General features: G+C 42.5%; 1 protein-coding gene across 12 annotated transcripts in view; it reads right to left on the minus strand.

Moving 5' to 3' along the window:
* TNIP1 (TNFAIP3 interacting protein 1) overlaps nucleotides 1-15,824 on the minus strand; it is a 106,724-nt gene that overhangs the window by 22,353 nt on the left and 68,547 nt on the right. For 7 of the 12 annotated variants that reach the window (XM_081317367.1, XM_081317362.1, XM_081317365.1 and 4 more), the window contains exons 15-17: nucleotides 13,928-14,008; nucleotides 13,006-13,203; nucleotides 8,966-9,056 (exon numbers count right to left, since the gene is read on the minus strand). In XM_081317367.1, the coding sequence (XP_081173493.1) occupies nucleotides 8,966-9,056; nucleotides 13,006-13,203; nucleotides 13,928-14,008 (370 nt within the window). Of the gene's footprint in view, nucleotides 1-1,644; nucleotides 2,251-8,965; nucleotides 9,057-13,005; nucleotides 13,204-13,927; nucleotides 14,009-15,824 lie in introns of those variants that run through there. The other 5 variants (XM_081317361.1, XM_081317369.1, XM_081317368.1 and 2 more) reach the window with 3 other exon arrangements.

Raw genomic sequence — 15,824 nt, forward strand, 5'->3', positions numbered from 1 at the left:
AACACTGCTACACATGGGCTGCAGGACTCTGGATGCCCACTAAATGAAGTAAAAAATGTAATTGTCAGCTGCATCATTTTTTTTCCTGCCTTCCAGAGGGTTTGTGTGTGTGTGTGTGTGTGTGTGTGTGTGGATTCTGATAGCTCAGATCTGTTAGCACTCATGTTTGCAGGGTTGTGTAGAGGATTTCTAGGTTTATAGCTCACAGTGTTGGAGCCAGGATGTCATGCACCAAAAGCACATACATGATAGACACACTATAATATGCTAAATATATTCTCCATGATTTCAAGCGTGAACTTGCACGGGTAGGAAGGGCAGCAGTGCTTTTCCCTGAAAAGATCCAGCCCTGTGTGAACACTTTTTTTCCACCTTTACCAACATTGCAGGGAACTGTTTGGGGACATACCACATATGTCATTTCCTTTCATAGCAATCTGAAAGGCAGGCAATAAAAACAAGCACATTACAAAGACGTATTTCGTAAGGGAGCCAAACTCAGATACAGAACTCCAGGCGCAGCCCAGGAAAACTTGTATTTTATTAAACTGAACGTAGTTAAGATAATTTTGCACAATTTTTCAAAAGCTTTTTTGAAACCAGAATATAGCTAGTAAAATATTGGCCTGCATAAACACAGTGGCAGCTTATACTTAGAACTTCTCAAAATGTTTCGTAAAGAGGTCTCCATTTAGAGACTGTAGACAGACCAAACATCCTATTATATCACTTCTTTCACATCTTCCTACAATTTATTCTATAATAATTGAAAGATCTATGACAGACAGTAAACTCAGTGAAAATGGGTTGTTGTCGTTGTTGTTTTTTAAAAAAGAGGTTTTGCAGGTTCTTCAAACACTGCCTTTTTCTTTGCACTGTGAAGATTCTGAAATTATTTTTCCTTTCCTTTATTTGATAAAGAAAAAGAAAACACTCAAGTATTTCTCAATTATGTGCTTACTGGTGAACGCGAATCCGATTTTCAAATGAGCATATACATTCCACGTTTTAGAGGAGCATTTAACAAGCAATTTAGTTCACTTCCAGTGCTACACATTTTGAAAAATCCTTGGCTGGTTCAGCATTTTATAACATTGCTCCAAGGGATCAGTAATCTGTTCGGGGGGGGGGGGGGGAGACCATTTTTCATATCTGTCATGGGAAGGCTAAAGATAATCCTTTCACCAACGAAAGGAAATCAGGACTGAATTGTTATATCAGGAAACAAATCTATCTAGTCCACCAGTTAGGTTCAATAGTAACTAGGAATGGGAGGGGGTTGGGAGGGGTTGGGAGGGGTTGTGTTTTGTTAAAAATAAAATGTATTGTAAAACTTTTCAATAAAAAAATAGTAACTAGGAATGAAACAGAACCAGGAAAGTGAAAACTGAAGTCTTTTTCCACTTAGCAGTTTAAATAAACAGGTATAATTCTATTAAGCAACATGCACGCAATGATGAACTGGTACATTATTCCAACTAAGAGGGAGCAAAAAAGGCTGCCATATTTTAGGGGGTAAGGTAGGAGAGGCAACTAAAACAGTATTAAACAGTTTTCAACTCAAATTGACATTGACTGGGGTGAAAACATTTATTGACAACTACAAGTTTTAATGTGCACATGAATATATATTTCAGTGTGGGAAAAGTATCTTTCATTTTTATTCCTATACATTACTTAGACAAAAACGGGAAGATTTTTTTTTCCTTTGTCCTTGGGCAACTACTGAATCCTGAACTTATACAGGCATTAATTACTAGTAAAGGACCAGTGTCCCGCCCAAAGCCTGCTTCCACTACCAGTAAATGCAAAATTGCCACATCCTAGATATACAGCTGCCTGACTGTAAGAGAATCAGCTAAACATAGGTCCTGTTAATCCAGAATTCCTAGTCTTCGTTGCTGGGGCTTGACAGTTGTTCTCTTGCAGCTGAATCCTTGAATGTGGCAGAGAAAATGTGGATCAAAAACAAGATCTGAAGATTTCAAAAGGAGAGATTTTCCAAAAGCTCCAGGTCATGGTTGCTTCTTGGCAGCATCTGTCATTCAGTGTTGGAAAATCCTGCTTATTATCTCAAGCATCCAAGTGGCATGGATCTTTTTTATACACAAATAAATGTGACCAATGTCCCAGAAGTGTAGGAGCTGAGCTGGATTAACACATGAAGGCTGTTTTGCTTCTGCAGCTTACACATATCACCACAAAGTTAAACGGGTCTTTGAGCTTTAGGTAACCCGAGACCTGTAGGGTCTGAAAAGCAAACATATGTATTACAATAGTTTTCAAATCTTGTACAGGTAGTCCTCGACTTACGCCAATTCATTTAGTGACCGTTCAAAGTTACAGTGGCACTGAATAAAGTGACTTATGACCATTTTTCACAATTATGGCCTTGGCCTCCTCCCCATGATCACGTGATCAAAATTCAGAGGCTTGGCAACTGCTTCATTTCTGACAGTCGCAGTGTCCAGGGGTCACGTGATCACTTTTGCAATCTTCTGACAAGCAAAGTCAGAAACCAGGGGAAACCAGATTCACTTAACAACAGTGATTCACATAACAACTGTGGCAAGAAATGACATAAAACGGGGCAAAACTCATTTAACAAATGTCTCACTTAACAACAGAAACTTTGGGCTCAGCTGTGGCCAAGGACTACCTGTCGAGGACTAGCTATCTTACCAAGACCCTAATTCTCCTAGCCAAGACTTGCTAACTTGCACAGCATTCCAGGTGAAATGGATCCTCACCAGTATTAAGCACTCTCATTTCCAAAGCCAGCTTTGGAATTCAAATGTCCTGACTGATATACAATAATTGACATTCGGAAAATTTTGAAGGCCTTTGTGTGTATGTGAAAGCAAACATGAAAGAATTCACTGTCCCTACAGAAGAGCAAAAAAGTATATACTCAGAATTGCAAGCTATGACTCTCCTCTCTCCAGATTTAAACACCCGACCAAACTAGAATGCATTACGAGCACCCTGAGATCAAATCAAGGAAATATCTGAAAGATAGACTGATAATGATCTCACTTAACAGAGTCATGAAGACTCTCCAAATGATTCACAAATCATGGTCATGCCAAAATTTCCCATGTGAATTAATCAACAAGCAAATTGATCCTAACAATGAGAGCTAGGAACAGCAGTACTGAAAAAGATATTGTCAGAATCCATTTATATCACATTCATAAATGTATGTTTAAAACATTATTCCCCCCCCCCATGGATTCAGCCTGCCTTAGGTTATTTCAAAGACCAAGGGAACCTTTTGAACTGGGGGAACAAAAGGGAGGGTTAGAGAAGAAGGCATCTGGACTGTGTCTTGTTTAATTCTGTAGAGGAAGAAGGCAATAACCATAAAGATTCAAAGTTCCTTTTTCCCCACGAAAGGGATGACACGAAGTAAAATGATGGGGGCTGACCAAATGGGGTTGAGGGAAGGGGGGTTGAACCGGGATCCCTTTATAGAGTTTCAATTTGTAAAACAATACTAAGTCCTGTCTTGTATTTCCACAACCAAGCATGTCCTAGTAAAAATTCCTTTTGGACTAGAACTGACTTCAAGAGTTTTTGTTTTCCTAAGACGTGGATTGGGGTGGGTCCTGACAGTAGACAGGACTTGCACTGAAAGTCAACCTGGAAGGGAGAAACCTTACCGGGGCACTTTGCAATAAACACTATGTCTGGCGACGAAGCAAGAGAGGAGGGAAGCCTCACGGAGAGGGAGTCTTCCCCCCCGAATGGAATCCCAGAGACAATGGGAAGCTGAAGCGGCGTATTTCCCCGGGGAAGAAGCAGTGGAGCAGCACGACCGAAAACCCCGGTGGTTGATGGGTGTTGGAAGGAAAAATGAGTGGGAAAAGGCATCGGGTGAAGTAACCCTGAGGCGGAGCAACCACCAACCGGAATGGAGGCAAGACATGGAGACCTCCCTGCACGCTAGTGAGGAGGAGCAGATCCTGGAAAAAGCTATTGATCTGATGAAAGCAACCCTGAGCTCACTAAGGGAGGAGAGAGCTGAAAAATGCAACCGAGGCAGCGCCTGGGGCCGCAACTGGAGAGGTAATGGAGGGGATCCAGCACCTGAAACCCCGGGGCCATCCAACAGAACGGGAGTCGCTGCCTCAGCAGTACCCCCCCCCCAGAACCACAGACGGGGAGCAGGATGAGGAGAGAGACCATCCGTGGCGCAGACAACGCTCCAGTCAGACTCCCACCCCTGGAAACAAAATTCAAGGGGGAACCATCACGATCGGGGGTTTTCTTAACCCAAGTCTTTAGCTATATGGAAGAATACGGACGGGACATCCCCAGTGACAAAACCCACATCCGAATTGTGCAATCTGCCCTGGACGGACCGGCTGCAGACCAGGTGGTGAACCTACATGACTCCAATGCCCCAGAACTCAATGATTTCAACCGGTTCATGGCATACTTGAGGCGGCGTTTCAAAGATCCCTTGGCTGATTGTAAAGCGCAGGAGAGAATCAAAACAGTCAGGCAGGGCAGACGGCCGGTGGCTAAATACACCCAAGAATTCCGAGCTATCACCAGTAAGCTGAACTGGCCAGAAGACATCCTCCTTAGCCATTTCAAAGACAGGCTAAACTATGACCTGTATGATGCTTGCCTGCCTCGGGGAGACCCACACCATCTCGACGACTGGTATGTCCTGGTAGATAGACCTACTGAAGAGACACCGTCGGGGGAAACCATGGGGCTGCCCGCCAACCGAGCCAACACACGAGAGGGAGAACCCACCGCCCACAGCTAAAAAATCAACAGGCTGTTTCAAATGCAGGAGAGAGCGTCACCGCGCCGCAGAATGCCACTCAAAAACCCCCCAGCGTAAAACAGAGTCATCACCCTCCAAGAAACTAGGGAAACCCCAAGGCAACCCAAAAGAATCTTCCATGAAGGGGACAGGGGCTGTAGAGTCCACAATTCCTGCCAGGAACTGGGATTGGACTCCGGCCTACACTGCAGGGGTGGTGGACACCTCGGAAGACAGCTCAGAGGGAGAACCATTGGTAAGTGGACCCCTTCCACCTATACTTAAGACAGTGACTATATTAGCTTCCTCTATACCTAAAGCCTTCGAAATAAAAGCTCTGATAGACTCTGGCTGCATCCGCTGCCTCATCAGCCCAACGCTGGTGGAGACATTGAGCATCCCAGTGAGGAGACTAAAACAACCAATCTCCTTTAGTCAATTAGATGGATCAATAGCGGGGGGGGACCAGATACCCTAGCCACCTTACCAATTCACCTGTCCCTGGGGTCTCATGAGGAAGACATAACGTTTATAGTGGCCCCAGGCATGGAATGCCCAATGATTTTAGGACTGGAATGGCTGAAGAAATGGAACCCTGGGATAAACTGGAGAACAGCAGAACTCAACTTCCCAAAAGGGGAGCAGGAAAACGTAACCCCCCAAAGCACCCCCCCCAACCCAAAGGGAGGAGACAGCAGCAGTGGGGAAAGAGAAGGGGTTACCAGAGATACCAGAGGAATACAGAGACCTTGCTGAGGTTTTCAGTGAAGAGCGGGCAGATGAGCTTCCCCCCCACCGCCCCACAGACTGCGCCATAGAATTCAAACCCGGGGCAAAACTCCCAAAACCCAGGATGTATGCCATGAGCCCAAGGAAAATGGCAGAAATAGAAAGATTCATAAAGAAAAACTTTATCGAGCCTGCCAAATCCAAAGTGGCAGCCCCAGTCCTGTTCAGGGAGAAGAAAGATGGTTCTTTCCGTTTGTGTGTAGATTATAGAAATCTGAACACAATTAGTGAATGTAATCTGTACCCTCTACCCCTAATGAAGGACATGCTATCCCACCTATCGAAAGGAAGGATTTTTACTAAACTAGATCTGAGGGAAGCATATTACCGTATTAGGATTAAGGAAGGAGATGAATGGAAGACTGCATTCAACTGCCCAATGGGGTGCTACCAATTCAAAGTATTGCCATTCAGACTGCAAGGGGCCCCTGCAGTCTTTATGCAATTAATTAATGACGTGCTAAGGGAGCACCTATATAAGGGGGTCCTGGTTTACCTGGACGACATTCTTATCTTCACGGAGACCAAAGAGGAACATATCAAACTAGTCAGAGCAGTCCTGAAAAAGTTGCGAGCTGCCCACTTATATGCTAAATTATCGAAGTGTGAATTCCATCAGGAAAAAATCGACTACCTGGGATATCACATATCTCCAGAGGGCATCGAAATGGACCCTGAGAAGGTCAGAGCAGTATTAGAGTGGGCACCCCCCCGCACACGGAAGCAACTGCAAAGTTTCCTGGGGTTTGCAAATTTCTACCGCCAATTCATCCCCGCATTTGGCCAAATAGCCATGCCCCTCAGAAACTTGTTGAAAACGAAGGCGGGGCCCGGCCCCCCGTGAAATCCAGCCAGCCTCTAAAATGGACAATGGAATGTCAAGCAGCATTTGAGAGGCTAAAGAGACTCTTTTCTGCTGAACCTGTACTAAAACACCTAGATCCCGACAAACCTTTTGTAATACAGGCAGATGCGAGCGATGTAGCAGTCAGGGCTGTATTATTACAGGAAAATGATGAGGGGACATTGCAACCTTGCACATATACATCCAGAAAACTCACGGAAACAGAACAATGGTGGCCACTATGGGAGAAGGAAGCATTCTCATTAAGGTGGTCGTTATTAACATGGCGACAATTTTTGGAAGGGAATAAAATACCTTTCCAGGTCTGGACAGACCACAAAAATTTAGAAGCACTAAAGATGCCCAGGAAACTCACTCCTAAGCAAGCCCGCTGGTCCCAACACTTTCACCGATTCAATTTCACTCTCAAACACTTGCCGGGGGGGAAGAACCTCCTGGCAGACGCATTATCTCGCATGCCCCAATATAACAGCACATGAGTAACTGACTTTAAACCACTTGTACCAGAACAACAACTGGCAGCACCAGTCACCACCAGGGCACAAGTAAAAATGAAGCTGGAAGTGAATAGAACAAACCGGAATAGAATTCCGAAAGTCCTTGGAAAGCAACGAATGGTTCCCAAAAAATAGGCATGTGTGCACAATTAAAGATGGGTTACCTTGGGTGGGTGAGAAGTTATACATACCTACCACCCAGAGGATCAATTTCATGCAACTGTGCCATGATACAAAATCAGCAGGACATTTCGGGTTTGTAAAAACATTACACTTAACTAAAAGGCAATTTTGGTGGCCAGCTATGAAAAAAGACATAGAAAGCTATGTGAGCAGTTGTCAAATTTGTGTGATGGCTAAGAGGTTGCAAGGGAAATCGCCAGGACTGTTACAACCGGTGGCAAATCCCTCAGCCCCATGGAAAGAAATAGCCATGGACTTTATCGTAGAACTACCAGAAAGCAACAGAAACACCATTGTCTGGACTGTCACAGATCTGTTCTCTAAGCAAGTTCATTTCATACCTTGCCAAAAAATTCCAACTGCAAAAGCATTAGCAAAACTTTTTGTACAGCATATTTACAGATTGCACGGGGCACCACTACGCATCATATCTGACAGAGGGGTGCAATTTACCTCGGCATTTTGGAAGGAATTCTTATCCCTGTTGGGAACTACCCAAGGATTGACATCTAGTCATCATCCTCAAGCTAACGGGTAATGTGAGAGATCTAACACAGTACTTGAGCAATATTTAAGATGTTATGTAAATTTTCAGTAGGAAAATTGGACAGACCTACTGCCTTTCGCAGAAGTGGCATATAATAATGCAGTCCACTCCAGCACAGGTTACACTCCTTTTCAAGTAGCTACAGGCCAAAGCTTCAACCTCATACCTGAACTAACCCCAAAAGAGCAGGTAATTCCAGAACTAAAGGAATGGATTGCTCAATTACAATACACCTGGCCTATTGTCAGAAGAGCGTTAACAGATGCTAGACTAGCATACAAAACACAGGCAGACAGGAAAAGAGCCGATCCCACACCGTTCAAAGTGGGAGAGATGGTATATCTGTCCACAAAATACCTTAAATCACTCCAACCCCGTAAAAAACTAGGACCAAAATATATTGGACCTTTTCCAATTAAAAGAATCATAAACCCAGTAACAGTTGAATTAGGACTACCTAAAAACCTTAGACAAATACACCCAATCTTTCACTGCAGCCTAATAAAGAGAGAACAACAATCTCCCTTACGAACAAAAATCCCACCACCACCACCTCCCATCACGGTGGAAGGGGAACAACATTTTTAGGTGAAAAAAATTTTGGATTCCAGAAAACATCATGAAACGACCCAATATTTAGTGGCTTAGAAACACCTCCCCTCCTCAGAAAATGAATGGGTCAGCAAACGCCACGTTAAAGCACCAAAGCTGCTTAAGAGATTTCATACAGAATATCCGAACAAACCGAGTTAATATTTTTATCTTTCTTTTAAGGAGAGCGGACTGTCAGAATCCACTTATATCACATTCATAAATGTATGTTTAAAACATTATCCCCCCATGGATTCTGCCATCTCCCGAGGAAGGAGGAGCGCATGTGGATTCAGCCTGCCTTAGGTTATTTCAAAGACCAAGGGAACCTTTTGAACTGGGGGAACAAAAGGGAGGGTTAGAGAAGAAGGCATCTGGACTGTGTCTTCATTTATTCTGTAGAGGAAGAAGGCAATAACCATAAAGATTCAAAGTTCCTTTTTTCCCATGAAAGGGATGACATGAAGTAAAATGATGGGGGCTGACCATATGGGGTTGAGGGAAGGGGGATTGAACCGGGATCCCTTTATAGAGTTTCAATTTGTAAAACAATACTAAATCCTGTCTTGTATTTCCACAACCAAACATGTCCTAGTAAAAATTCCTTTTGGACTAGAACTGACTCTAAGAGTTTTTGTTTTCCTAAGACGTGGATTGGGGTGGGTCCTGACAGATATTCTAGTTATGTCCTGAAAGAAATAGAAAACTCTTACCAGGTTCCTTGGGAAACTGTTTCACTCCATCCCCTCCTGATGTGTTCTGATTGTGTGTTATAACACATGGTGGAAACCAGGTATAATCTGGCTATAAGAAACAAAGAAAAATAAAAAAATACAATAGAATACTATAGAGTAGGTGTGTGTACAGGTAGTCCTCACTTAATGACTAGCAACCCTTCGAAGTTACAACAGAACTTCACAGAGCTACTTATGATCCATTTTTGAAGTCCTGATAGTCCCAACCCCCTTCCCTTCCCCCATGGTTATAGGATCACATTTTTGGCACTTCGCAACTGGCTCAGGTTTACAGCTGTTTGCAGCGTCCCACAGTCATGACCATAATTTTCATAGGGTTTTGCTGGTTTCTGATGTTTACTTTACTGGTTTCTAGTGTTTATTTTACTGGTTTCTGATGTTTCCTTTGCTGGTTTCTGGTGTTTCCTTTCTGTTGCTACCAGGAAAAAAGGGCCAATTGTTTAAAATGGGTGCGCTTTGTGACCAAAACATTTTCTCAATGACTGCTATAAAAATGGCCAGTTATAAGGTCATAAAATCAGGTACAGTCATGTGGTGACCCATTTAATGACTGTCATGACTTACAACTCTACTTCCAGGCTCATATATGGCCATAAGTTGACAACTAGCTGTAATATGTTTCAATTTGAATTTTTCATGTTCAACCCCCCCATTGCACAACGTCCCACTGCCCTTTCGAGCATGATTTCAAGCATGAAAAACTTTCATTTCACATGTGAAATTGGCTGTCTATGGAGATTCTGAGTCATCCAAGTCATGGTTGTCCCAAAGGTGCTTTTTCAGGAGGCAACTGGACTTTCTTGTTTTTGAAGATGTTTCACTTCTCATCCAAGAAGCTTCTTCAGCTCTGACTGGATGATGGGGAATGGAAGGATTTATATTCCTTGCAGACAGCTGGTCATTTGCATTCTATTTAGACAGTCGTTGAATCTCCATATTCATTTAGCTACAAGCTTTGGGATGAACACCCTTCAAATGGTGCAGGAGTATGGATTTCCAGAAAAATTGTAGACTACAGGGACCATTTGAGCTTCAGTTTGACATGCAAATAACACAGACTCATCCCCAACAGCCTGGACCTGTGTTCAACAGTGAAGAGACCCTGGGCAGAAAACATCCTGCAGCCACACACATTTGCACTACTCAAATGACCCTGAGGACACAGACAAACCTCCAAGTGGCCTCCATGACTCTCTAAAAGAATACAAATGACCAGCTATCTGCAAGGAATATAAATCCTTCCATTCCCCAGCATACAGTTAGAGCTGAAGAAGCTTCTTGGATGAGAAGCGAAACATTTTCAAAGAAAAATAGGGAAGTCCAGTTGCCTCTTGAAAAAAGCACCTTTGTGAAATTGGCTGTTTTGTGCTTACTGGAAGCACTGAAGATCACTCAGCAAAAATGTACAAATACAGTAGTGGCCAAAATTGTGGAAACCTTTTGGGAAAAGTGTACAGTAGAAATGCCACCTTTGGTTAAGTTTCCACCAATTTTTCTTCTAATTTCTTTATAACTGTAGCTTTGTTCACTTAATAATAATATTTCACATCGCTTTCTGGGCAACCAGTCAACTCTTTGCACCATTACTTTAATTTTATTACATTTCACAAGCTCACTAAATGAAAGAACACAAAAAACCCCAACCAACTTGATAGCGATCACATAACACACTGACAAATGTCCTCCTCTCAGCTTCGATACATGACATCAATAACTGAATCCTACTGTGATCTGATTGGCTCTCTAAACACTCATGCTTAGTGGCTACGATCAGATGAAGGAAAGCTACCTGATATCAGCCTAAGCAAGTGGTGCTTCCTTTTTCTGGTTATTTGGCTATAACATTTCATAGAATACAGTATAGATAATTGAACAAACTACAGTCATGGCCGAAATTGTTGGCACCCCAGAAATTTTTCCAGAAAATCAAGTATTTCTCACAGAAAGGTATTGCAGGAACACATGTTTTGCTATACACAGGTTTATTCCCTTTGTGTGTATTGGAACACAACAAAAAAGGGAGGAAAAAAAGCAAATTGGACATAATGTCAAACAAAACTCCAAAAATGGGCCGGACAAAATTATTGGCACCCTTTCAAAATTGTGGGTAAACAAGATTGTTTCAAGCACGTGATGCTCCTTTAAACTCACCTGGGGCAAGTAAAAGGTGTGGGCAATATAAAAATCACACCTGAAAGCAGATAAAAAGGAGAGAAGTTCACTTAGTCTTTGCATTGTGTGTCTGTGTGTGCCACGCTAAGCATGGACAACAGAAAGAGGAGAAGAGAACTGTCTGAGGACTTGAGAACCAAAATTGTGGACAAATATCAACAATCTCAAGGTTACAAGTCCATCTCCAGAGATCTAGATTTGCCTTTGTCCACAGTGCGCAACATTATCAAGAAGTTTGCAACCCACGGCACTGTAGCGAATCTCCCTGGTCGTGGACAGAAGAGAAAAATAGATGAAAGGTTGCAACGCAGGATAGTCCGGATGGTGGATAAGCAGCCCCAAACAAGTTCCAAAGAAATGCAAGCTGTCCTGCAGGCTCAGGGAGCATCAGTGTCAGCGCAAACTATCCGTCGACATTTAAATGAAATGAAACGCTATGGCAGGAGACCCAGGAGGACCCCACTGCTGACACAGAGACATAAAAAAGCAAGATTACAGTTTGCCAAAATGTACTTGAGTAAGCCAAAATCCTTCTGGGAAAATGTCTTGTGGACAGATGAGACCAAGCTAGAGCTTTTTGGTAAAGCACATCATTCTACTGTTTACCGAAAATGAAATGAGGCCTATAAAGAAAAGAACACAGTACCTACAGTGAAATATGGTGGAGGTTCAATGATGTTTTGGGGTTGTTTTGCTGCCTCTGGCACTGGGTGCCTTGAATGTGTGCAAGGCATCATGAAATCTGAGGATTACCAAAGGATTTTGGGTTGCACTGTAGAGCCCAGTGTCAGAAAGCTGGGTTTGCGTTCGAGATCTTGGGTCTTCCAGCAGGACAATGACCCCAAACATATGTCAAAAAGCACCCAGAAATGGATGGCAAGAAAGCGCTGGAGAGTTCTGAAGTGGCCAGCAATGAGTCCAGATCTGAATCCCATTGAACACCTGTGGAGAGATCTTAAAATTGCTGTTGGGAAAAGGTGCCCTTCCAATAAGAGAGACCTGGAGCAGTTTGCAAAGGAAGAGTGGTCCAAAATTCCGGGTGAGAGGTGTAAGAAGCTTATTGATGGTTATAGGAAGCGACTGATTTCAGTTATTTTTTCCAAAGGGTGTGCAACCAAATATTAAGTTAAGGGTGCCAATAATTTTGTCCGGCCCATTTTTGGAGTTTTGTTTGACATTATGTCCAATTTGCTTTTTTTCCTCCCTTTTTTGTTGTGTTCCAATACACACAAAGGTAATAAACCTGTGTATAGCAAAACATGTGTTCCTGTAATACTTTTCTGTGAGAAATACTTGATTTTCTGGAAAAATATCTGGGGTGCCAACAATTTCGGCCATGACTGTATGTTGCATTACATTCTTGATTAAATTATCTTTCCATTGATATATAATTTTATGGTACTATTCCCCAAAAAAGTGGTGTTATTAGCCATCAAACCTCAAAAATACACTTTTCCCAAAAGGTTTCCACAATTTTGGCCACTACTGTATGTACCTCAGACAATTGTTTTATGCTTTAAAGATGGGGCATTTTAAACCAGAAAAGAAGCATTTCAATCTCATAAAACATTGAACTGGAACATCCCAGTTGTATATTTTCTACTAGAAACCTCACAGTTCCTCATAAGGAATAGCAGCAAACAGAAGAAAGCATCAGTTGTTGAATAAAAATGTTTACATTCTTGTGTTTCCTCTACACAAATTTTGGCAGAGAACCTGAGAATTCCAATTCTATATTTTTGGATAGAAGAGAATGGCTGGCAATTGCATGCTGTTTTTATTGCTTCTAGTTCTTTACTCGGATATTTCACATTTTATTAACTCACAGGTGGGAAACGATGATAATTCTGAATTGGAGGATGCTCATTTGCCACTGCTGGGGGTGGGTAGCGGATCTGCTGCCAGTCCTCAAAACCATGATAAGCATGTGGTTGTAATGGAGGAGAGCACTGAAACTGGTACATGGGGCAGACTGGGGTGATTTGTCCTGGCTGTGGTTCAGGATGCAGTCTGTCACCCGAATGCTGCAAGAGAGAAGGCAGAAAGTTGAAAATGAAGGACCTTTGTGGAAATCCTAGTTTATAAAGGTTAATGATTTATCAACCTAAATGTTTTGGCTAGGCCTGTGGCTTTTAATCCCTTTTTAAAAGCAACTAAAACATTATTTCCCCTTGTGCAATCTATTCCTAGGATAAGGAAGACAAAATAAATCAGGCAGCATATAAATGTGCACACCCTTCTATTGACAGATGATAGACAGACAGATATTGAGAGGTGTGTGGGGGGGAAGAGTTCTCTCACAAAGACAACACAAAAAAAATCAATAAATTAGATCTGATCTTGGCTGTAATTTAAATTGCACAACCTTAGTATATAAAACAACCATTCAAGAACAGGACACTCTCCAAATGTGTGGACTTCAATTCCTAGAATTTTAGCAATGGCCAGAGAAACTGGACAATTCTGAAAATTGAGGTTCACATTTCTGTGGACAAGTTAGGGAAGGTGTCTTTAGATCAGCTTAGCCTAGACTGACGTCAGATATGATTTTACTAAAATGCAGTATGCAGAACTGACAGACCATTCCTAACATGAATTGTCTATAAGGAAGTTATCAAAATGTACAAAAACAAATTAAATCTTCTTTCTAGTGCCAAAAATCAAGCAACTATGCCATATATTCAGTATTGGGAAGCCATTATAGTAAGCCAGCTGGAATTTGCATTTCCATAATACGGTATTCCATACCTGCTTGTGCTGTTTAAGCAGTTTCTTAAACTTATCCTTTTCTTCCTTCTCTTTGTGGCAGTCTTCTTTAACGATTCGCAGCTGTTGTGAAAAAGAGCACAAATGGAAAAAAGAATATAGACTTCCATATGCATTACATTCTAGTACTGAGAACAAGAAAGGCTGAGCGCCAAAGAATCGAGGCCTTTGAACGTTGGTGCTGGAGAAGACTCCTGCGAGTCCCTTGAATTGCAAGGCGATCAAACCGGTCAGTCTTAGAGGAGATCAACACTGACTGCTCTTTAGAAGGCCAGATCCTGAAGTTGAAACTCAAATACTTTGGCCACCTAATGAGAAGGAAGGACTCACTGGAGAAGAGCCTCATGCTGGGAAAGATTGAAGGCAAGAGAAGAAGGGGATGACAGAGAATGAGGTGGCTGGATGGAGTCACTGAAGCAGTAAGCGTGAGCCTAAATGGACTCCAGAAGATGGTAGAGGACAGGAAGGCCTGGAGGAACGTTGTCCATGGGGTCGCAATGGGTCGGACACGACTTCGCAACTAACAACAACAACAACAACTGAGAACAAGCAGACCAATAGACATATTCTGCTCAAATCTGGATGCCCATTGTGAATCATTTAACTCAGTGAGTTATTTTTATTCTGTACCTTTTGGAAGATAGGGAGAATATTTTCATAGGGAGCAAGTGAAGTTGGATGGTAACCCAAGAGACAAGGCCGGTATAAGAACACATGAAACTGTACTGGGCACTGACAAGGAAAATCATTCAGTGACTACGAAGTCTTATGGATTCAAGTGCTTTACAACTTAAGTATTTAAACACCTTTATCTCTACTCACTGACCTGCCTTCTTTAATTCCATTACAATCTCTTTTTAAAAAGCTACCTAAGTATGCATGGGGTTTTTTTGTAATTTTTTAGGAATAAAACAACTGGCAGAAGGGAACTATATTATCAAACAATAACTTGTGTGATGCATTTGTCTGCGAGGGGGCAGCTATTACACAGGAGAAGGATATTGGGAGAGGATGTGGATAGGCAAGCCTATCCACAACTTCCAAAAATTGTGGCTAGGATTAGGAGGGGAATGGGGAGGAAGAGAAAATATAAAGAGGAAAGAGCAGAATGCCTGAAAAGATCAAGAAATGGGGGAAGAGACCAAAAACAACTGGTAATTGCTCAGAAGACCACGTCTTGGTTAACTGGAGATATTGGTAAGCATATCACAATAACAAAAACGCAAGGCATTTAGTTCAGACTACCTGTCAGAATCCATTTATATCACATTTCATAATTGTATAGGTAGAACAACGTGCTATTTCTGGGGATTCTGCCATCTCTCCGAGGGGGGGGGAGAAGATGGTTACTAAAGCGATTTTCAAACAACAGGGAATGTTTTAACTGGGGAAGGGAGGGGGACAGACAGGTCTGGATTGTATCTTCATTTACAACTGAAAAGGAAAGCAATAACCATAAAACCAAGGAGAGTTCCCTTTCCCATGGAAGGACCTGACACCTAGCAACTGACGACAGCCTGACCAAATGGATGAGGGGAGGGGCTGAAATGGGAATGGTTTATATAGGATTGAAATGTAACTTTTGTCAGATTCCGTCTTGTATTCCCACAATCGATTCCATCCTAGTAAACATTTTCCTTTTGGACTAAACTTGCATCCAAGAGTTCTTATTTCCTAAGATGTGGATTGAGGTGGGTCCTGACAGTAGACGGAATCTGCTTTAAGAGTCAACCTGGAAGGGAAAACCTTACCGGGGGACTTTGCAACAAATACAATGTCTGGCGACGAAGCAAGAGAGGAGGGAAGCCCCATGAAGGGGGAGTCTTCCCCCCAAATGGAATCCCAGAGACAATGGGAAGCTGAAGCAGCATATTCCCCC

The sequence above is a fragment of the Vipera berus genome (genome assembly GCF_964194415.1).
Source record: "Vipera berus genome assembly, chromosome: 2".
NCBI lineage: Eukaryota > Metazoa > Chordata > Lepidosauria > Squamata > Viperidae > Vipera > Vipera berus.